Source organism: Petaurus breviceps, unplaced genomic scaffold, assembly GCF_028583685.1.
Source record: "Petaurus breviceps papuanus isolate PSGF00001 unplaced genomic scaffold, PetGlider_PUasm1.0 98, whole genome shotgun sequence".
NCBI classification, from domain to species: domain Eukaryota; kingdom Metazoa; phylum Chordata; class Mammalia; order Diprotodontia; family Petauridae; genus Petaurus; species Petaurus breviceps.
The window spans coordinates 34,695,569-34,719,803 of NW_027187460.1; the positions used below are offsets into that span (position 1 = coordinate 34,695,569).

The 24,235-nt window shown below is 36.0% G+C and overlaps 1 protein-coding gene across 1 annotated transcript in view; it reads left to right on the forward strand.

Moving 5' to 3' along the window:
* The window catches only part of MRPL13 (mitochondrial ribosomal protein L13), a 51,925-nt gene extending 31,079 nt beyond the window's left edge, over nt 1–20,846 (forward strand). The window contains exons 6-7 of the mRNA XM_069081193.1: nt 5,669–5,790; nt 20,212–20,846. Coding sequence (XP_068937294.1) covers nt 5,669–5,790; nt 20,212–20,233 — 144 coding nt within the window. The 3' untranslated portion in view covers nt 20,234–20,846. The remainder of the gene's footprint in view (nt 1–5,668; nt 5,791–20,211) is intronic.
* The last annotated feature ends 3,389 nt before the right edge of the window (nt 20,847–24,235 follow it).

The window sequence follows — 24,235 nt, forward strand, 5'->3', positions numbered from 1 at the left end:
TCTGATATAGGCTCTACATATACATTCCTATTTAACTTATTTTTACATTAATCATGTTGTATGGAAGAATTAGAATAAATGGGAGGAACCATGAAAAAAAATAAAACACAACAAAAAAGAAAATAGTCTGCTTCATTCTACATTCAGACTTCATAGTTCTTTTTCTGGATGTGGATAGCATTTTCCACCATGAGTCCTTTGGAATTGTTTTAGGTCCTTGCATTGCAGAGAAAGGCTAAGTCTATCAAAATCAGTCATTGCAAACTGTGGCTATTACTGTGTACGGTGTTCTCTTGGTTCTGCTCACTTCGCTCAGCATCCATTCATATAAGTCTTTCCAGGTTTCTCTCAAGTCCACCTGTTCATCATTTCTCATAGCACAATAGTATTCCATTACATTCATATACCACAACTTGTTCAGCCATTCCCCAATTGATGGGCATCCCCTCTATTTCCAGTTCTTGGCTACCACAAAGAGAGCCGCTATAAATATTTTTGTACATGTGGGTCCTTTTCCCATTTTTATGATCTCTTTGGGATAGCCTTAGAAGTGGTATTCCTGGGTCAAAGGGTATGCACATTTTTATAACCCTTTGGACATAGTTCCAAATTGCTCTCCAGAATAGTTGGATCAACTCACAACTCCACCAACAGTGAATTAAGTGTTCCAACTTTCCCACATCATCTCTAACATTTATCATTTTCCTTTTTTGTCATGTTAGCCAATCTCATAGGTATGATGTAGTACCTCAGAGTTGTTTTGATTTGCATCTCTGTAATCAGTAGTGATTTAGAGCATTTTTTCATGTGACTATACATAGCTTTAATTTCTTCCTCTGAAAACAGCCAGTTTATATCCTTTAATCTTTTGTCAATTGGGGAATAACTTGTATACTTGTAAATTTGACTCAGTTCTCTGTATATTTTAGAAATGAGGCCTTTATCAGAGATGCTTGTTGTAAAAATTCTTTCCCATTTTTCTTCTTTCCTCCTAATCTTGGTTGCATTGACTTTGTGCAAAAACTTTTCAATTTAATGTAATCAAAATTATCTGTTTTGCATTTTATAATGTTCTCTATCTATTGTTTGGTCATAAATTTCTCTGTTCTCCATAAATCTGACAGAGAAACTATCCTTTCTCCCCTAATTTGTTTATAGTATCAGTCTTTATATCTAAAACATCTGCCCATTTGAACTTTATTTTGGTATACAGTGTCAGACGTTGGTCTATGCCCAGTTTCCGTCATACTATTTTCCAGGTTTCCCAACAGTTTTTGTCAAATAGTGAGTTTCAGTCTCCTCATCTTACAGATGATGAAACAAGCCTAGTCACTAATTTAAATCACTAGCCTACAGTCTGACAGGTAATAAAACGACAGACACAGAATTTGAACTCGGTTCCTCCGAGTCAGAGCTGCTGTTCTTTTCCGCACTGCCATATTGCCTTAAATGATCTAAATGGTTTTGCATGTTACTAACGCTAGTGTCGTCACTCAGCGTTTGGGAGCCTACCCTGTGCAGGCACAGCGCGTCGTACTCATCATTTTAATCCGGCAACTCACATTAGTAATATTTTGTTGTTTTTTGTTGTTGTTCTTTTGCGTGATAATAAACGCTGATGTTTTTTCATTGAGCATGTACATGCCTACTTGAGCATAAGCCCTTAAAAACATTTGTTATATCATCATCTGTAAAAAGAATTTGACATGTTTTGATTTTCTTCTCATGATCTTAAAGAGATCTAATGTGAGTCACGGATAAGCAAGTTGGTTTTAATTTCTCTTATGGAGACCATATATCATATCTTATTTTACACCGTTAATCATATCAGTATGATCTTTAGCTTGTAGGTTCCTTAAAGTTTGCCTCCATTTCACAAAGGAGAAAGTTGATAATCAAAGAGGTGGCATAAAAAAGCCATATAATTCTTAGATATTAGAACATGGATTCAATCCCAGGTTTCCTGAATCCAGGGTCAATGTTCTTTCAACTACAGGAACTTTTTAATCATTTTATGAAGCTTAATTTTACCACAATATTTTTGTTTCTAATTTTGCTATATCTGTAGTACCTTTCGTATTACACATATTAGTAACCAGTATAGCATATATGTTTTGCCTCATCAAATACTTCAAAGCCTTTAATATGAAGAATTAGATGAGAGAAAATCGTGCACTTTAGGAGGCACATTAACTTTCCAGTCCATGTTGTATATGCTTATATGATACATGCGTATATGCCGTATATGTTTATCTCCTAGGGCACAAAATATTGCCTGAATAGAATGGCCTGAAAATATTCTTGTGCTTGCTAGAATAAATGAGTGATCACTTCTTTAGATTACTTGTCAACTCAGATCATATAATTTATTCTCTCCCTGCAACTCTCTCAAAGAGCAAGTAGGAAAATATTTGCTATCCAAGATCATATTGCTTCCTTTGTATTGTCAAAATTATCAGTACTAGTCTTAACTCTTACTTCATTTTAAGAACTTTGATCACCAGGTGGTATTTTTAACTCCATTTATAAAGTACTCAAGATTGAGTATTATTGGACTGCTGATGAAAATAACAGATAAACAATTTCTATAATCCAGTTTAAAACTTTAAGTCAAACTCTGCCATTGTTTCTCTGTCAGAATGATTTTCCTAAAGCATAGGTCTTACTAAGTCACTCCCTGGTACCTCTAAGATCAAATATTAAAATTCTCTTTTTGGTCTTTAAAGCTCTTTATAACCTAGCCCTTTCAAACTTTCCAGTTTTCTTATCCATAATTCTCCTTCACTTGCTCTGACATTCAGCTACAATGGCCAACATATATACTCATTTAATCTGTTGGCAGTTTCCTCTAGTATTTCAACACAAGACTTTATGCAAAATTTTTTTATTTTTACAAGTATTCTTTATCTTTGTCTCCCACTGCCCCTGCCCAAACAATTTCAAACAGACAGAAGTAAACATAGTCTATCAAAACAAATCCTCATGTTAGTTATGTCCAGATTTGCATGTCTCATTCTGGATTTTATGTCTTGCACCTCTGGCTAGTGAGTGGAATGATTTGTTTTCAGTCCTCTGGACTCATGATTAATAAATTCATTAATCAGAGTTTAATGTCTTTAATGCTATTTTTCTCAATGAAAGTTCTCACTGTGCAAATTGTTCTATTTCTGCTCACTTCACTGTATCAAATTAGAGAAGTCTTCCTAGTTTCCTCTAAGACTGTCCATTTTCTCATTTCTTATGGTACAGTAATATTTCATTACATTCATATACCACACTTTGTTTAGCTATGCCCCAGTAGATGGGAACCTCTTTGGTTTCCAGTTTTTTTGCTCCTATGAAGAAAAGCTACCATAAATATTTTTGTACACATGGGCTCTTTTTCCTGTTTCATTGATCTCTTTGGGACATAGACAGAATAGTGGCATTTAAAAGTACACACAATTTAGTAAGTTTTTGCAAATAATTTTAAGTTGCTTTTCAGGATGACTGCACCAATTCCCAGCTTTACCAATCATGAACTAATGTGCCTGTTTTCCTGTAGTTCCTTCAACATATCATTTTCCTCTTTATCATCTTAGTCTGATGGGGGTGAAGTAGAACCTCAGAGTTCCTGTAGTTTGCTCTTCTCTGTTAGTGATTTGGAGCATTTTTCATATGATTATTTATAGCTTAGATTTTGAATGCTCCCTGTTCTTCTCATGTCTGTCTTAACAGTTCTCTGAAAGATGTTTTTTTAAAGCTCCTTTAAGTGACCAAAGCTATCTGAATCTTTCCTCCAGAACAAATATTATTGATAACTAATTATTTGTAGCAACTAGCATATTAACTTTAGATCAAGTTATTACATAGTTGTCCTATATCCAGACTTAATAGTACAGAAAGTTCATTCCATAATCCAACTGCACAGTAGAAATAAGGTTAGTCTGCATGACTTGTTGATGAAGCTGTAGTGATTCTGAATTATTAGTATTTGCTTTCTAAATGCTCACAAATCATATGATTTTTTAAATATATATATATGGTAGCATTTTGCCAGGAATTAAAACTAAACTTAATGGCTTATAATTTGAAGATACTATCTTCCTACTTTTTGGAAAATCAGAATAACATTTGTTCATTTCTGTTTACTGAAACGTATAATCTTAGAATCAAAAGTGTTCTCATAGTCTACCTAATCTAGCCCCTACCTGAACAGAAACCCCCTCTGTGTTGTACTTAACAAGTGATCATCCAGACTTTTCTTAAGACCTCCAAAAAAGATGAATTTGGTGAAAAGGTGAAGAGACAACCCATTCCAGTGTTGGATAGCTCTGATTGTGAGAGATTTTTTTTTTCCTTATAGACAGATCTTCACTTCATACATAGTTTATTATATCACCTTTCTCTTCCCTTCCTTCCTCATATCTTTTCTTCCTTCCCCTCCTTTCCTCCTTCCCTCCTTCATTATTTCCCTCCTTCCCTCTCTCACTGAGGTTGGAAGTACATGGGCTATTCATGGAACCAGTACCACTACTGATCAGCACAGGAGCATTGATTTACTTCATTTCCAACCTGGGTTAGTTCTCCTCTCCTTAAGCAATCTGGTGCTGCACATCCTCCTGCTTCTAGAACTCACCATATTGATTCCAAATTAATGTGGACAACCAATTGGTTTGACCCACTGCAGTTCAGAAACTTGGGAGCTCAAGAGATCCACTAGCCTTAACTTCCCCAGTATCTGGGATTACAGTACACCACTACATCTGTCTAGCAGTATCTTCCTAACAGTTTCTCATTACCTCTAGTCTCTGCCCTTTTCAGTTTATTTCACATGTGGCTGTCAAGCTAGCAGTCTGATATAACATTCATGTCCCTTCTTTCTCCAAAACATACAATGACTCTCTCTTTCCTACCACATAAAGTCTATGATCTCTTCTTCCTGGTTTTTAAGACCTTGTATAATCTAGCCCAACCAAATCTTAGTTTTCACTCTTCCCCATATATCCTCTCTGTATAATAGGCACTTTTGAGGTGTTTGTTCATGTCAGGAGCATTTAGATTAGCCATTTCATTGAACTAATCATGTATTGGTTGAGTGTTCTTCTGTTTTTTTTCTTTCAGTTATAAGGATAAAAACAATGTTATCTGTGACATGGTTTCACAGTACGTTTCTGTTTCACCTTTATGACATAATGCCGTACTTTGGAAATGAAAAGTATTTGTCAGGTTTTAGTTTGAATTGAAGTCATAAATTGTTAAATTTTACTGCATGTAAAAGTTTGGAAGTTTTTTCCGTATTATTATATAAGTTTATTTCATTTGCTTTTAGAGGTTTTTATCTATTGCTTTGTTTTTTCCATCTCCTAGATTTCCTCATCTATCCTTCTGTCTTTTCCCCCTCCCCCTTCCCAGATACTCATCCTCTACAACAAAGTTTTTCTTTTTAAGAAAAAGAGGAAGAAAATTCAGAAAAACTGTCCAATATATTAAAAACGATCATTATATGCAAATTTCTGAATCCCTGGACCACCACTCCTACCTTTGGATGGGACAGGACAATGAAGGCAGGGGAGGGTGACCTCCCATATCTTCCTCCATAATTTCTCAGGGTTCTTTGTTTTAATAATAAAAGATTCTAAGAATTTTTTTAATTACTTAAAATGAAAAAAATTAATCTCAATTGTAGGAGATTCCAGAAGACATACTTGAGAATATAGTAGAAGAGCTTCCTCAGCCACGAAAAATACCTAGAAGGTTAGATGAATATACCCAAGAAGAAATTGATGCTTTTCCAAGATTATGGACTCCGTAAGTCTCAATTATTTTTATTATTTTATTACTTTTTAATATGAATTTAGTTTGTTCTATAAGCTTCAGTTAAGTGATAATTTCCTTAAGGCCAAGGAATTTTATTAAAACCTTATGATTAAAATAATAAATGTTATTTATTTCTATTCTCTCCACAACACTTAATACGATTATCTGCTCACACCAAGTGCTTAGAAAATGAGTCAGCAGAATGAATGTCTTTCATCCAAAGTTTTAAACCCTTAGAGTGACAAGTAAAGGGCTATCAGTCCTCCTTTTTGCAGGTCATCTTAAAGTATATTGTATTTTTATTGCTTTTTTCATATATAATCTTTCAGTTAATAATCTTGCCATTCAAATGGCTATAAGTGACCAACAAGATATATAGAAACATTTTTTATAATTGTAGTTTTATCAGACAGTTTGGCAGTTAATTCAGAGTGAAGTAAGCTATTTATCATTTCATATACGTATCTTGCCCTGCCAGTTCATTTGTGAGGATACATCTTTGTATCCCCAATCCTTAGTATGCCTAGTATTTTGTAAACCTTAAAGGACTCATAAAATATTAACCACTATTATTACACTGCTTTGTCCAAGGTAGATGCATGGTAATGGTAGTAAATTTAATACTTTTAACAACAACAAAAACCCAAAATCAAGATATTTAAAGACAATTTCTTGAATACAAAATGTTGTTCCTGTTTTTTAATTCTTTTTTTATGTTATTAATAAAGTAAAATATGCAATTGCCTTTCTCACCCTAATGTTCTAATACAGCATCTTTTCCAAGGGAGATTTGTTATCTGGAAAACATTTGACTAATTCCCCCTTTTTTTTTCTGCCTCAACAGCCTTCTAAACAACCCTTTTGACATTATGCAAATGATGTAAATCATTGTATAAAGTAACTTTTACTTTCATTTCTATGGAGCTAAGTATTGGGTTGAAAACATTGCTTTTAGAATGCCCTTTCTTGTAAAAGGAAAACATCCTTAGAACATCCAAATTATGCAAACCTCTTTGTATCTCAGTCCTAACTTTGAGCACTTGGTCTTGAAAAAAGATCAAGGCCTGCTGATTCTTTGACTGTGTCAGTAGAGAGCATTGTAGAGTGGAAAGAACATTGCACATGTTGTCAGGAGACGCAAGTTTCAAGTCCAGCTTGGAGACCTGCTAGTTGTATAGATAAGCCACTTCAACTCAAAGCCTCAGTGTTTCCATTTTTTTAAATGGGAATAATCATAGCAACAATACATTGCTCATAGTATTATTATAAGGAAAATCATTTAGAATCATGGATATTGACCTGGAAATGACCTTAGAGGCAGTTCTAGGGATGAGGAAACTAGGGCCTAGAATAGTTGTGGCTTGCCTAAAGTCACACAGATAATAAGTGACAGAGGCAAGATTTAAACCAAGATCCTTTGACTCTGGAGGCAATGCTGTTTGCAAACCCTGAAGTTCATATGAATATAGTAATCCTGTTATTATTTCATTTCATATATTTCCTTCCTCTGCATATGTATTTTTTTACTTCATGTTCCTCTTCCTGCTTCATTTTGGTAATTGAATGTAAAATGTTTTTTGCATAATCTCATCTCCAGTTTTCATACCTTTGCACAAACTGTCTGTCTCTGGGTCTGAAATTCATTTCCTGTTAGAGTAACTAAATCACTTCACAATTCAATTCAAATGCATCTTGGTACAATTTGCCAGAGATCTCTAGGTCTAATTCAGTGGGATACATTTTAGGGAATTAGAATCATCCCCATACTAGATCCTTAGCTTGAAGTCATGCAGCACTTGTGCTCTAATGACATAGCCTAAAAAATCTGAGGGTCATCTCCACCCCATATTTTAACATCAGTAGTTTTTTCATAGAATCACATTAGTTTTTGTTATAAGTTCACCTGGACTAATACAGTGTCTTCATTTCTGTGGAAAATGAAAACTAGAGCAAAACTGCTGGTTCTAGTGATAAGAAAGTCAACAGAAATGCCAGAAAGAGTAGTTGGAGTAGAGGCATGTTTAAAAGAGAATTCTTTCTAATTTTCTCATTTGAAGCAAGCATTTAGAATTACATATTAAGTAGGTCTGTCATAGCAAGCATGCTAATTGTATAGCCTGGAGATCAGCAAACTACAACTGGCTGACCTCCTGATGCCTCTTTTTGTGCAAAAAGCTAAGATTGTTTTTATACTTTAAAATAAAGTTTTATAGCATTTAAAAATGTAAAAAAATAATTCTTAGTTTGTCGGCCATAATTTGTGAACCTCTGGTATAGATTTTAAGTGTCTCCACAGAAATGAGGTGGATATGATGCTCAGAATTTTTTCAGCAATGCCATTAGAACATAGCTTCAAGCTAAGGATCTAGTTTAAGTCTGGTTATCAAACATGTACCAGTGTACCCCAGGTGATAGAAAAGCAGAAGATATGAATAAAAATTTATTTAGGAGGGGCAGCTAGGTGGCTCATTGAATAGAGCACCGGCCCTGGAGTCAGGAGGACCTGAGTTCAAATCTGGCCTCAGACACTTAACAAAAAAACTAGCCGTGTGACTTTGGGCAAGTCACTTAACCCCAATTGCCCTCCAAAAAAGCAAAAAATGTATTTAGGAGGGGAAAAAAATACATTGGAAATAGTCACTTCTTGCCGATGTTGTCTCGGGGTCCAAATGAGTGTTTCAGGGTCTACTTTAGTGGGACAAATTTTAGAGAATTAGAATCATTCCTAAATTAGATCCTTACTTTGAAACCAGTCAGTCACTAACTTTTTATTAAACACCTGCTATGTGCCAGGCACTATGCTAAGCCCTAGGAATACAAAGAAAGACAAAATACAGCCTCTATTTTCAAAGAGCTCACAATGGGTTGAAAAAAGACAACACCTAAACAGAAGCTGTAAAGGGGAGGGAAGGAAGTGAGGGGACCAGGTGGAAGCATGATGGAGTCCTGCAGCCAGGTGGGAAGAGATAAGGTGGCTCCCTGTGCCCCCTCCTTAAATAGAAGGCTTAAGGAGGAACTTTCTGATGTCATCCTCCACCCTCTCCAATCAGAGAGGGAAGGGCCCAAGGGGCTGGAGGTACTAAGGAAGTGTGTTTCAGAGTTGATGTGATCTTGCAAAAAGGTGAATTTCTGAAAAAGTTCTCGTGACCAGCCAGGTGGGAAATTAAGCTATCTAAAAAGATTAGCTAATGACTATGAGGGGGGCAGCTAGGTGGTTCAGTGAATAGAGTACTGGCCCTGGAGTCGGGAGGACCTGAGTTCAAATCTGGCCTAAGACACTTAACACTTACTAGCCGTGTGACCTTGGGCATTAACTCAAAAGCAAAAGAATGACTATGAGGGGAAACAAAGTGTAATTGAAGTAAGAGTACTGACTCCCAGGTCATAGAACCGGGATTCAGATTCCACCTCTGATGCTTATTACCTCTATGATTTGGGACAGGTTACTTAACTTCCCTGGACCTTGGGCTCCTCATGTGTAAAATGAACAGATTGGACTAGATGACTTAAGGTTCTTTCAAGTTCTTTCCAGATCTATGATCCTGTGATCAATCAGCAGACATTTATTGAAAGTTTTCTACATGCTAGGCACTATGCTAGATCATGGGTCTACAAGTACAAATGAGATACCTTGTAAAGTATTTTAAAGAACACTTTGAAACACACCCTACTTTGAGAGAGCTTACACTCTAATGGAGAAGACAAGCATATAAAAATATATACAATAAAGTGAAAAAACATAAATATATACAAAGTTGTTCGATGCAGTGTAGTTTAGGAATGCAAGCACTAGCATTTGGGAAGATCAGAAAAGGTTTCATGCTAAAGATGGTGCTTTAACTGCATTCTAAAGGAAGAGAAGGATTCTGTGAGGCAAAGGTAGGAAGAAATGTATTCCCAGCATGTGGAGTGGCCAGTGCAAAAGGCAAGAAGATAGGCCATGAAGTATTTGTATATGAGGAAGAAAAAGAGAAAGCCAATGTGACTGAATCACATATTGCCAGAGGGAGATCCAATATCCAATAAAACTGGAAAGGTAGGTTTGGGCCAGGTTGTGTAGGACTTTAAAAGCTAAACAAGGGAGATTATATTTTATCCTAGAGGCAATAATAGGAAGATACTGGACTTGATTGAGGAGGGGATTCACATCTTCTTATAGCTGCTTAAGGAAGATTACATTGGCAACAATGTGTCTAGGATGGACTAGAGTGGTAATAGTCTTGAGGCAGGAAGACCAGTTAGGATGCTTTTGGAATAATTTAAAGTATAAATAGGACTTGAACTAAAGTAGTAGTTGTGTGAGTGGAGATATTAGGGCATATACCAATGATATTTTGGAGATAGAAATGACAAGGCCTGCAGTTGATCAGATATGTGGAGTAAAGGAGAAATAAGGAATCTAGAATAATACTGAGGTTATGAACACTGGAGACTAAAAAAAATGGTGATGCAATCAACAGAAACAGGGAACTTTGGAAAATGGGAAAAGTCTTAGATGAAAGATAATGAGTTCATTTTGGCACAGTGAATTTATGATGTCTCAGATACATTCAATTTGAAATGTACAATAGGTAATAAAGGACTGGAGTTGTAAAAACAATAACTAAACCCTGTGAAACAGAAAAGGGGAAAGTGGGGGAGGGGGGGAGAATGTGAATGAATGAGAATAGAGTGAGAAAAGGCCTATAATAGAACCCTAAGGAACATCTTCAGTTAAGGGGCATGGTTCAGCAAAGGAGACAGAAGGAACAAAGGAGATAAGAGGTTAACTGAGAGAGAGCAATAGCACAAAAATCCAAGGAGAATAGAATATTCAGGAGAGGGTGGTCAATAGGATCATTCTGTATGAAAGAGGATCAGAAGGCATAGTCTGAAGATGACTAGTGTATATGAAACCTTAGCTACAGCTCAAGAATTGAAGGACTTGGCCATGACATCACTTGATTAAGTGCCAACTGGATATTTTAAATCTGGGGAAATTTTTTCTGGATATTTATGAAAAGCAGAGGAAAACTAATAGGAGATAAATTTGAGTTATTAATCTCTGAGGCCGTGATTATTTCAGAGTCTGAATTACATTAGTCTGACTCAGTTGTTTCAGTGCATTGTGAAAGGTTTCGTACATAAGTATGGGCAAAAACATTATTTGAGCTGTAAAATATGTTGATATTATTTAATATTTGCCTTTTCTAAAAAAAAGGTCTGGAATAATAGTAATTGTCATTTTTTAATCAACATTTTATAATTGCTTGCATATTCCCAAGTAGTACCCTACCCAATTAAATACTCAGTAAGTATTTGTTAATAGTAATTTACATCAAGATTTTGTTTGAAATGTTTTAAAACCCTATGTAGCATCAAGGCAGTATTCACAGCACCAACAGCGACTATGAATATGCTGGCATAGTTCTGAATCGCAAAATAATGAGAGACGCTCCATATAGAAGACAGACGCAAAACATTTATTCAGACACCAGACGGCCAACTTCTAACACCAGAAAACTGAATTCATCATAGCAACAAAGGAATCTATACACAATAACACCGCAGAGAGCAACACCATTCCGAAGCCTGCTCACAAACACTCACAGTACTAGCTGTCTACTTGCCTGCATCCTCTCTCCTCCCTCTCTTCTAACTTCTCTGACTCCCAGCTTCCTCTGGGCTCTGCTTCAGCCTTCTTGCTCTACCCATTCAGCAAACTCCCTGCCACCACAGGCTCCATGTGATTACATTCAGCCTATTAAGGGTCAGGGAAGATCTTCAGATTCCCATTACCATTACACCCTACAAAAGAAGTCACACACACACACACACACACACACACACACACACACACACACACACACACACACACGAGTAAAGTTTAAAAAAAAAAGTTTCTCTTTCATATCAGATTGTTTTTATTTTTTACTTTGTATCTCCAGCACCTAGCATGGTGCCTGACATATAATGTGAACTTAATGCTTGTTGAATTTACTTGAAAGATTTTGTGTACTCTAGGCAAGATTTGAAAATTGTACCCATACACACCCACTCCATGACCTGGTTCACCTGAAAATTTTGCTGCTTGTTGGTTACCATACATTAAAGGTTTTGAGCCTTCATTTTAATTCATGTGACTTTTCTCATTAAAAGATAAGCACCTGTATGTCATAAAGAGTAGAATTAGTTGGCCCTCAAAAAGTCCATTTTAAAAATGTTTAAAAGCATCCCTCATTTTGCAGTCAGTGTCTTGGGCTCTGAATATCTGCCTTTCTTTAGTTCTCCCCAGTGGCTCTTGCTTTCTAAAGCACACTTATCAAGCCTGAATTCAAGAGACACTAATTTATCTGGTTCACTGGCTTTTTAAAAAAAAAACTACTTAAGCTTGGCAGACTCTTTTTTATATATAATGTGATTTTTTTTTTAGCTAAATTAAAAGTACCAAAGAATTCAATATGTTACCCATCATGTCATTTTTAAATAATGTAGCAACCAAGTATTTGTGAAATCTATGCAGATGGAAACATTGTGCTATCACTAAAGGTCATTGGTTTCACCTATAGCTCTATGGGTAGGCTTGGCTTGATATTACATATCTCAAAGAATCTTAATGCCATTAACATGTATAATGTGTGGGGAAAAAATGTTATAGGAGCCTTAATCACATTTGCTTATGGTTTGTGAGGCACATGTATGTATTTGGTATATGCAGGTAATGATACATTTGGATTTTCTTTTTTTTTTTCCCCCTTAGAAGAAAGTGTAAAGAGAGAACACTATCCATTTTCATAGGGAAGTTATAGCCCCAATCCATTGCTTTCAGATGATTAAATAGTTGTACATTCTGTAAAACTACAATAATATTGGAAATAATAATGGGACATTTACTGTAATGGAAATTTTTACATTATGAGAGCCTTAGAATAACATTTGAATCATTTTTAACAGTTTTTCAAAATTTTTATTTTTATAGAATTCTACAAGAGAGCTTCCCTTAGGACAAACCAGGCATATGGAAAGTTTCCATTTTCAGTCAATTCAAGTTATGCAGCAGACAAAGTAACATTTACATAAAATAAAATAATGTCACTCATTATTCAGAAATACATTGTTTAATGAGCCAGTCAATTAACAACCATTTGTTAAGTACCTGCTATGTGCCAAGCATTGTGCTAGGTGCTGGAGATAAAAAACTGCAGTGAGCATGTCCCTAGCCTCAAGGAGCTTTGTGGCAGGAAACATGAAAAGTGACTGATTCTGAGATAATTCTTTGAATGGCTTAAAGCAGGAGCTTATATGGAAAGTCTGTGATAGTATTAGCATCTGAGAAAAGTGAGGGCAAAGACACCTGACCAAAGGACAGGATGAGAAACTTGTGCAGGTGGCCAGGTAGTACGTTGGCCTAAGTGGAGGGTCCCTTCCAGCCACATCTGTAGAAGGAGTAGAAGCCGACAAAAAAGAATGTCAAAAAGCAATCATTGGAGTTGCCCTTGAAAGGACTAGAAGTTGCTTGAAAGCAGAAGTTCTTAACCTGGGAACTGTGCATTTGTTTTGTTTTCAATATTTTGATAATTGTATTTCAATATAATTGATTTCCTTAGCAATCCTGTGTGTTTTATACATTTAAAAACATTCTTCTGAGAAGGGATCCACAGGTGTTGCCAGATTACCAGAGGAGTCTATGGCATAAGACAGTTTTAGTACAACCAATTTAAGGCAATAATAGAAATGAACAAGTTTAAAGTTTTGGTTAAATTTGTACTCCAAAGAAGGAACTTCTTTAATGATTCATATCTGCACTTTCAGAAACATATTTCACTTGCCTCCGAAGTTTAATAGACCACTTAAAAGAGAAATTTTATTTTATTTTTCTACTCTCAAAGCTATCAGCAAGATTTTCAGCATTGTGGCATTCATGAGGGACATTTCCTGCAAGAAAGAACTCATTTGATCATGACTTAATTCCTCTTCCAGATGACAAATCCTTCAAATATTTGAAGATAACTGTCCTGATTTTTAGCTCCTCCAGGGTGAACATTCCCACTTCCTTCCACATTCTTCTTATGTGCTGTGATCATTAAGCCCTCTAGTCATCCTAATTACTTTCTACTAGACACTCACCTCTTTGTTAATTTCTTCCCTAAAAGGTGGTACCCAGAATTTTATACTTTGCATGAGTCTGGCAGTGTGGTATAGTAAGATAGAGGCCTGACTTTGGAGTCAGAAAGGCAGAAATTTGTATCTCATATGCTACACGTGACCTTGGGGTTAAATCTCTTTACCTATAAAATGAGAGACTAGCACCTACCTTAATGGATTATTCTGAGCACTGAATGAAATAAAAGTACTTTGTAAATCTTAAAGAGCTGTATAAATCTTAACTTTTATACAAAAAGAGTTGGACAATCACTTTCTTGAGACCCAGAGGTGGTAACAGACTTGTCCACTGTCTTTTGAGTAGTAAGTAACAAGTCCAGGTGTGAGGTGATGAGAGTCTGCCCCAATTTTGTGGTATTGTCAGAGAAGAGGGCATATGTGAGAGATGTTACAGATTAGAAACAATAAGACTTGGCAAAGAAAAGTTATGAGGAGTGAGAAAAAGTGAAGAATTGAAGATGACCCCTACCTATGTTGTGAGTCTCAGTAACTGGGAGCAAAGTGATACCTTCAACAGTAACAGGAAAGTTAGGAGGAGGAAAGAGTTTGGAGACAAAGATAAAGAGTTCCATTTTGGCCATGTTAGGTTTAAGCTGTCTACAGGACATCCAGTTGGGTGTCCAGTAGACAGGTTTAGAAATGCAAGACCAGCGATCAGGAGAAAGGTTAAGGCTGGACAAGTAGATCTGAGAGCTTCAGACTTCCACCAAGCAGGGCACGAACTGAATAGCACTCTTTTGTGAGACACATCAGACTACTGTGTTCAGGGAAGATTTGAACCAGAGTTCTTTTCTTGGATTCAGTGGAATAACCTAGAATTTAGGCTTGTTTTTCATGTATGAATCAGATAGTATTGAGTTATATCAGCATCCTATAAGAAAATGTTAACACATTTCAGTGAAGCTGGCCCAAATAAGACAGCATTCTATTCTTCTGAAGTCAGAGTTGTGCCTTAAGGAATTGAATACTGTGCCTCTGTCTTCCTGCCCACCTGCCTACCCTGACTGTGCCTCAGTCTTGTGATTTCTTTCCAGCCATTTGTGGTGTCACTAGATTTAGTGGAAAAAATTTAAAGAAGAAGGGTTTTTCTAAATAATTCCATACAGTGGAAATTGGAACCTAATCAACCTGACCTTTTATTGTTTCTAAGATTAGTTTGTTATACATATTTAAATTCAGTTATTTGATATTTTCTTGGAATAATTAGCCTTATTCTTAGTAATTTAAGTCAGAAGTGGAAAAAATTAAGTCTTAAGGGAAGAATAAAATTATACTAGTAGGTTTGGATTTTTGTTTTACCAGTTTTAATAGATTTACAACCAGAATTCTATTTCTTTTTTTAACATGGAAAATAAATTACCTTTATATGGCAAACAATTTAAAGCGTATCTAATTTTGCTCTGCTGACGACCATCTGTGACACAGATTTAAGTTACATTTTATTTATAAACCGATCCCACCACTTTACAATGAAAAATAAAACCACCAGGAAGGTTGTGTGTGAAGTAAAGTGATATGTGTGTGTGTGTGTATAAAGTATAAGGTGAAAACCTTTATAAAAATGCTCCCCTTTTCACTCTAATATAATCCTATTCATCCATCTCTAAGAAAATTCCCAATTTTTACTTCTGAGTTAGATTTGAAACAGGAGGTGTGCTTATTTCTCCTTTCCATTAGATCAGCCACCATCTTCTCCTGACCCGCTCCCCCCAACTCTCCCTCCCCCCCACCCCCGGCCCCCTTTCCAAACTAATGGTAATGGACGTGGGATTTACCATAAAAGAAATCTGGATTGTTGTGTGAAGTGGTGTGACCTTCAAATATTGAGCAAACCCAAACAGCTGGTTCTTTTGTTAATTTTTTACTCACAAAACAAAGATAACATTCTTTTCCAAAAGTCATCTTCTTTCAAGACAAATAAAGTCAATACCAAATATTCTATGTGTAGAGATTACAGTTTCAGAAAGTGAAGTAACAAATTTCAATATGACCTAGCAAGAGAGATCGATGTTTTTTCAGTAATACTATAATGTCCTCATCTCATTAATTCTACCAAGGTTAACTGAAGCATACTTACAATTAAAAAACTACTATCATTAAACATGACATTTATATATCACTTGCTACCTCAACCCTTGGTTTTACAAACTTGAGACAGCTTTAGATTCATTTAATGTTTGCTGATTAGTGACCTTGAATTTCCTCTCTCTGAGATCAAGTGAAAATCGACATTTTAGTTGGCTAAAAAACTTGCAAAAAGTTCTGTGTATATCTACACTGAATTATTTGTAGTTCATGCCTTTAAAAAATGAGTATGGGAAATATAAAAAAGACAGCTTATCCTTTTATCAGGCAATAAATTTCTGTAATGAAAGTATAAAAGATGTTAAGTATCTACTTGATACAGCACCATATGAAATCTCTCTCTGAAACTGGAAGACAGGAGCTCCCAAAGCTGTCTTCAGAATGCCATAATTATTTATAGAGCAGTCTAAAACTTATGTAAATAATTGTCAATAGTATTAAACATACTTTTTAATCCAAATAACAAATGAAATCATTTCCAGTGAAACATTGGGGAAAAAAGGCAGGGAGAGAGGCAATGTGTTAAAAGCAAAATACAAAACAAAACAAAACACCTAGTAACATAGAGTTCAAATCAAGCATTTTGTTTCCTCCCAAAAGATGTTACAACTCTGATCATGTCAGCCAACACTTCTTGAGCATCTGCAGGATTCTGAATTGGAAATGACTTCATAAGTCATGTAGCCTGGTCTTCCACCAGATATGGAAACCTTGGCAGGTGATCATCAAAGCTTCACTTAAGTACTTTTATTAATAAGGAATACACAGCCTCACAAGACAAGCCTATTCCACTTTTGAACAACTCTTATTTTTAGCAAGTGCTTTATTCTATTTAGTCATTGTGTAATTCTGTTGACTCCCAAATTGATCTGAGTTCTACCCCTACATAGAATAAACATAATCCTTTGAAACAGCAACTCTTTAGTTATTTGAAGAGGGAAATAATTTCCTGCCTTCCTTGTCCCCAAGGAGTTTGTTGTTTTTTTTTTCCTGAGTTCAAGTATCCCTAATTTTCTCAATTGATCGTAAGTGCTCTTGATATAGTCTCTAAACCCTTTACTTTCCTGGTCACTCTGTGCTGGATAAAACTCCAGTTTTGACAGTGTCCTTTATAAAACGTGGCACCTAAAACTGAGTAAAACTCCTGATGTAGTCTGACTGAAACAGTGGAACTCTTTCCTTATTTAATGTGAATGTTTTGTTTCTAAAGAGGGTAATGTGGTATAGTGGAAAGCACTGAATCAGAAGTCATAGGACCTGGGCTCATTCCCACTTCGGATACTGTAATACTTGGAGAGAGCCACCCTTCTGGTTGTGATTTCTTCATCTGTAAAAATCTAGGACTTGGAAAAAATGAAAAAATATTTTTAAAAAATCTGTTTAGAAGGTACTTAAGTAGACCATTGTATAGCCAAATTTGGTGTCTTGTCAAATATGTTTTTATTCAAGTGGCCATTCAGGCTTGAAGATGTCCACTGACAAGACACTCACTGACTGGTGGCAGCTTTCCCTTTCCATTTTTGGACAGCTTCAATTTTACTAAGTGCTCCTTTAAGTGAGGGAGGCAGTTGAGCATAATGAAAAGATAACTAGCTTAGGACTTAAATGATCTTGAAGGTCTCTTTCAGCTCTAAATCTATGATCCTACTTTAAACTAAAATCTGCTTCCCTGTTTCGCTCCTAACTCTTCTTTATGGGACCAAACAGAATCATTCTAACTCTGTTACCATAAGACACATCCTTTTCTCCCATTGATCCAGTGGGTAAGTTTAGCCTTGATTCCTAGCTTCTTTTCAGATTCTACTCATTGAATTTGAAATAATTCAGCATTGTCTTATTTATTTCTATACTGTTGTCCTTTTGTTTGTATTTATGAAGCCGTATCACACCATGGGTATCGCAGCAGTGTTTGCAGTGACTTGTGGGAGACAGGGTGAATAAGATTGATTGATTCATTTTTTTCCAGTCTCATCCCCACTCTGATTATTTGAACCAGCTGAAAGGGAGTGTAATTGTTTCTTTAGATGCATTGGAGCCTGTCCAGCTGCTTCAGTTACCTTACTTTAGACATACCACAAGCTAAGAAAGAAACTAGTGCTGCTGTTCTCCAGTTCGCAATGTAAACATTGGTTTTAATATTTACAAAGAGACTTTAACTATAATGATAAAATTCTGTAATTTTTCATGTCCTGACTATATGTGGTTAATGTATTACAACATATTTGACTTGTTTCCCGGATAACTCCTTATTCCTCCGTGTTAAATAATAAACAAATTTAAATTGCTACACTGTGTGTTTACTCTGCCACTAGATTGTTGGTCTTTGCAGTTACGCTGGACAGTGTCTTACAAATTAAAACACTGTCAGTATTTAAAATGGACCTGATAAGCTGCTTCAGGGCAAACACAGTTCATTCACTTTTTAAAGTGACCTTCAGAATACAGAAGAACCCTTTTTCAACTATTCAAATTATATTCCAAAATGTATTTTACTTGTATCTCATGAATTCAGGAAAATTAATATGAAATAAGCCTTCCTTCGTAATTTTGGTTTAGCATATCACTTGGCACTCTCTTGCAAATTCATGAGTTTTGATTTTTGTGATTCAGTCTGCATCACTATATATACGTTTAGGTATGTATGTATATCCACATTATATATCTTTATGTACACACACACACACACACACACACACACACACACACCCCTTCACAAAGTAGACAGCAGAGGTTTGGCCTCAGTTACCTGACAAGTTAGTCCAAGTATAATCCACTATACTTTGTTGTCTCTCCTGTATTACAGTACAAAGAGCTCTTGCTTAGGGGGTCAGAAAACCTGGGTTCCGATTCTGTCGCTGATACTATTTGTCTCACCTTTGGCAAGTCATTAAATTACCCTGGATTTTGGTTTCATCATCTATAAAATGGAAGAGTTGTTCTGTGTGGCCTCTGAGGTCCCTTCCAGTTCTGTATCTTTAAGCCTAATCTACCTTTACTGTAAACCTACTTAAACATTTACATGTAGCTGTTCATGTGACAGACTAATTGTTTATACACACATTCATATCTGACTGTATATTCATATGTTTGTTTATGTGGCTCATTGAAGATGAAGCATGGTGCAGTGGATAAAGAGCCAGACCTGAGTACAGGTCCTAAGTTACAGAGCATGTGCCGATGTCATTATTCACTGGGATTTCTCTGTATCATGAAATATCATGTTAAAGGTGGATAAAAGATAGCATGCATGCATACACAGACATGTACTATACACAGGATTGGTGTTACATATGTATATTCCATGTATGTCTCAGTGGAGTACATGTAAATGTATACCTCCTTTTTAATTATAAAGATAGAGGCTTTGTTCCATGAAAATGTTGTCCTATAATCTTTGTATGGGTTCTGAGCTGTTTGTAACATTATAGTTCCTTCTGTGTGCAATGTATTATGAAGCAGCCATAAAAAGTAGAATCCCATTACTAATTCATTTCTCATATTTTATTTTATAAAGACAAACAGAATTTTGTGAAATTATACCCTAAAAAATTGATATTTGCTTAATCATATCGATAAAATTTAGTCATTAAGAAAATTTACTTCAAATTTTTTTAATGTTAAAAATTATCTTTAAATGTTATTTTTTTTAAATGTACTTCATTCATCACTCATGCTTTCATTCCTTTTTCTGGTTGCAGGGAGCTATTGAATAGCTGTAAAAATATATATATACAGGGCAACTAGGTGATGCAGTGAATAGAGCACCAGCCCTGGAGTCAGGAGGACATGAGTTCAAATCTGGCCTCAGACACTTAACACTTACTAGCTGTGTGACCTTGGGCAAGTCACTTAACCCCAATTGCCCTGCCCTCCCCCCTCCAAAAAGCAAAATTTAAAAAATATATACATTAATGAAATTAGCTAGATAACATAGCCTCCCAAAACATTTTTTTTTCAGGTAATGTTTGACTCAGTTTCCAAGACTAGCCACCTAAATTTTCTGCTTTGTTTTGTTTCATTACAACAAAAAGCATTTAGTGAGTATTGTTTATAAATGTTATTCAATGTAAACATGCTGTCCTCTTAATACTGTGATAATAAACTTCTTTTCACAGGAAAAATAAAATTAAAATCATGGGTTCCCAAGAAAAATAAGGTTTTTTTTCTTGACTTTTTGTTTTTCAGACCTGAGGATTTTCGGATGTAATTGGAAGAAAGTTGTAAGAAACAACAGAGAAACTTTGAGACTTTTGAGAATTCTGATTTTTTCCCCGATACCTTTCTCCCAACCTGAAAATTCAAGAGAACCCAGCTGCTGTGTGGAGAAGGCAGTCTATTAAACACGGGTGCAGAAAATGTGTAAGGGAAAGAACCAGAAGAGTATCAATAGGAAGGTACAAGAAAATAATTTATTGTGTAGATTGTTCAGTGACCGTGTCAAATGATCAGAATAAAATCCTATAATCAGCTACTAAGATTGTCCTTTAATGAAGAAAGAAGCTTGGGTTCTCAGTTTTAACTGATAGCCATCAACACTTCACAACAAAGGTGTAAACCACTGCCAGCAAGCATCCACAGCCCAAGTAGTTAAGAGTTCTGTCACTAGACCATGATTCTCATCTCCATTAGTGTTCATGCCATCAGAATAGAATACCAAGCTGGAAAGCTTGGTTTTTCACACTGATCTACTTCTTATTTTTAACTCTAACATTCTGGTCTGAGTTTGTTAGATATAGTCACCTGTATCGTGTATGTGCTCAGACATTCACATTCCCACCAGTTACGGAACAGTTTAGTATTTGCATGTTCAAATGAAATAATGTTTATATTCTCTATATCAGAGGTTACCAGAGTGGGTGATAGCGACTTCTGGGAGGTGCCGGAGTATGGGGGGAAGGGGAACAATGGGGTGTTGAATAAAAATAAAAAATAATAAAAATAAAAATAAAGGGGGCAGTGGAAGCATAAGGAAAGAAGAGAAGAAAAGATATTTTAAAAACATTTGTACATGTTTTCATCTCCTGTGTAACAGAGTTAAAGTCTTAGTGATTGCATTATTTTCCAAATAAACACACAAAATGCAAGTTATAAGATTGGTGGTCAAGTCTGTCAACAGGTCTTAATAAGCAAGTGTTAGCTGGCAAGCTGTCATGCATTGTCAGAAAGTCCAGCTTTCATTGACAGGAATATAAGTGTAGTGACTTTTTTACAATACAGTACTGTACAATTACATGACACTATTGCATCAAAATTTCAGTGCCATATAAATTTAAGGTGCATAATTTTAAAAAAAAAATATATATATATAATTTTTGAAATGGCACCATTTCAAAAAAGCCATTAAAGGAAGTAGATTTCTAGGGGGATGCCAAGTAGTTTTTGAAAGAGGGTGGTAGGCCAAATAAGTGTAGGAACCTCTGTCTCACATGATGGGCTTCTCTCAGGAATCTGGAAGAATTTGGCTCCTGTGGTGGAGGGTTTTTATTAATAATAGCCTAATAGGTTGCTTATATGGCAATTAGGGAAAAGGCTTAGAGGACTCACTAGATTTAGAGTGAAGGTGACTTGAATTCAAATTCTGCCTCAGATGCTATGTGATTTCAGCTCTCAGCCTCAATTTATGTAAATCTGTAAAATGCGTACAAAATATCTACATAGGGTTGTTTTGAGGACCAAATGATAATACATGTAAAGTGCTTTGTAAACCTTAAAACATTCTATAGATGTTATACTATCATGTACTATCATTTTTACTATAACACTTTAAGCTACCATTGAGAGTGTAGACAGGCAGGTTTCACCTGGGGTAGATGCAGGTTCCAAAATCGCTTGGGGCTCAGAATCATCAAATTTTAGAACTGTAGGAGGAGACCTTAAGAGAACATCCGATCATTCTCATTTTATGGAAAAAGAAACAGAAGCATAGACAAGTTAAATGAATTGTCTTGAGTAAAGTAGAACCAAGACTAAAGTCTCAGTCTCCAAAGTTCAAGTCCCCTTCTTGAAAGAAAGGACGACAGGGTGGCACAGTGAATAGAGCACCTGCCCTTGAGTCAGGAGGACCTGAGTTCAAATCCAGCCTCACACTTAACACTAGCCCTGTGACCTTGGGCAAGTCACTTAACCCCAACTGCCCTACCTTCCCCCTTCCAAAAAGCAAAAAAAAAACAAATAGACAACAGAGTGGGCTCACAGTCACCACAGTTTTGGCCCTGCAGAATCTGGTGTGAAGGGGGTACCTTTAAGCAACTAGGGTCAACCAGGTCCTCCTAAAAATGGTGTACTAATAGTGGGAGCTCTTCCCATTTGTTCCTTTAGACAACTCTTCCATCAGGCCCATCTCCACCATTCAGATTAAGCCTTGGAAGATTCATAAATAATGGGAATCTCTTGTTATGAATATTTTATTCCAAATGAATTTTAAAATAAAAGCCAAAAAAAGAGGGTTTTTTACACTTGCAAATATGTAGGGGCAGGGGGAGAATAGATCCACTGGAAACACACATCTCTGTACTAAGTTCCATTCATATGACATAATTGATTTATAAAGAAATGAACTTTTCAAGGAGAGTAAAGAAATCCTCCTAGTCAATCTGATTGAGGGAGGTTAAAAGTTTTAACTATTACTCAGGCAAGTAATATTGTCTTCTTGGAGTAAGTGCTGCTTTTTCCTTGCTGATTCCATCTGCCTCAGATCTAAAAGCCATAACTACAGCTAGCATTTACTGTACAAACTGCACTGCCTTCTGACTGTAGCCCAACAATTGAATGGTTTGGCTTCCCATCTCCAAGTGGAAAAGGAGGTACACCTGCATCCTGCCAATATCAACAGTGAGCATCCACAGTCTTTTTCCTCTCAGCCCAGAGTTTCCCCATGGAACAGGTAGCAAGTTCTTGGAGAAGCCGTAAAGCCTGTGAGTCTCAGGAAAAGATTCTGCTGCCAGTCTCCACAGTCCTGAGTTTGAACTGGCCAGAAGTGCAACTTTTTCCTAATTTAAGGAGTACATGATCTTTCCAAGACAGGCATTAAGACCCTTTTCAGCTAAAATGGCCAATTCTCTGAGAAAGTGGTATTCCTCCTGCTCCATCCAAAACCTTTAAAAAGCAGTAGTTGAGTAGTTTTGCAGCTGCTCCATGCTTCACCTTCTTCGGGGAATGTTCAGGCCAGAAAAGTCTGCAGAGAAAGCAGACAGTGGGGGACTCCTCCTGCCAGCCAACTTCCATCTGTCAGCCAGGGATAAGGTAGACCGAATTTTCCCCATCAATCCAATATAAACGAGGCATCTGAAAGAAACCTACATGTCTATCTCTGCCATTTTTTTTTTCAACACTAGAAATTTCCTTCTACATTCAAGTGAACCTTTATTTCGAGACTTAATTTCTTCAATGCTCTCACCTTCCACTTCCAAAGTTAATAACTATTAAATGCTTACAAAAAAAGAAGCTGCTTGAAGAGAGTCCTGTGTCTTCTTGTAGGGGTTTTATAGATTGATGTCCAGGAGCTTAGGTCTTTCGTTTGTCATAAATAGCTCCAAACCAGTTTTTCTAACTTAGAATGCCACCTGGCATCTTCTGTAAATCTCAGAAGACTAAAGGAAAATGGCTTTTTAGAGGAAATTTTGAGCATCTAACTCACTTTTTTTGGCAAAACCATAGATGCTAAGTAAAATGTGAGTTGCTAGAAGAATATTACTTGTTAAAACTCATATGCTTATGCACTCGTGGTAGCACACAGTGTTGATTGTGGGATGTACCAGTAAATCCCCCTGCCTCAGTGAAGGAATGGTTCTCCATTACTATCCATCTCAATAATCCTAGAACAGTTAAAATGCTGTAATTCTTATGCTAAAGGTTTATTAAGGATAAGAGATGAATAGTGTTTCTTAGACTGTGTAGTAAACACAAAAATATAACAATAATGCTATTTTACATGATGTAAAGTGGTCATCTTGACGAAGGCTATTCTTGGACAAATTAGGATAAACTGATGCAATTGCCCAAGTAACCATGTCCTAACAAAACAAGAGCCTGAGATGTTATATTTATTACACTATATTATATTATATTTATTATACCATACATCATATCATTATATTGATATTATCAACAAAATCCAGCGGGAAGAGATAGAAAAATTCCATGTAAAATAACTAGAGATAGTAATACTTGGGAATCTACCTGCCAAGACACATAGGAATTATATAAACAA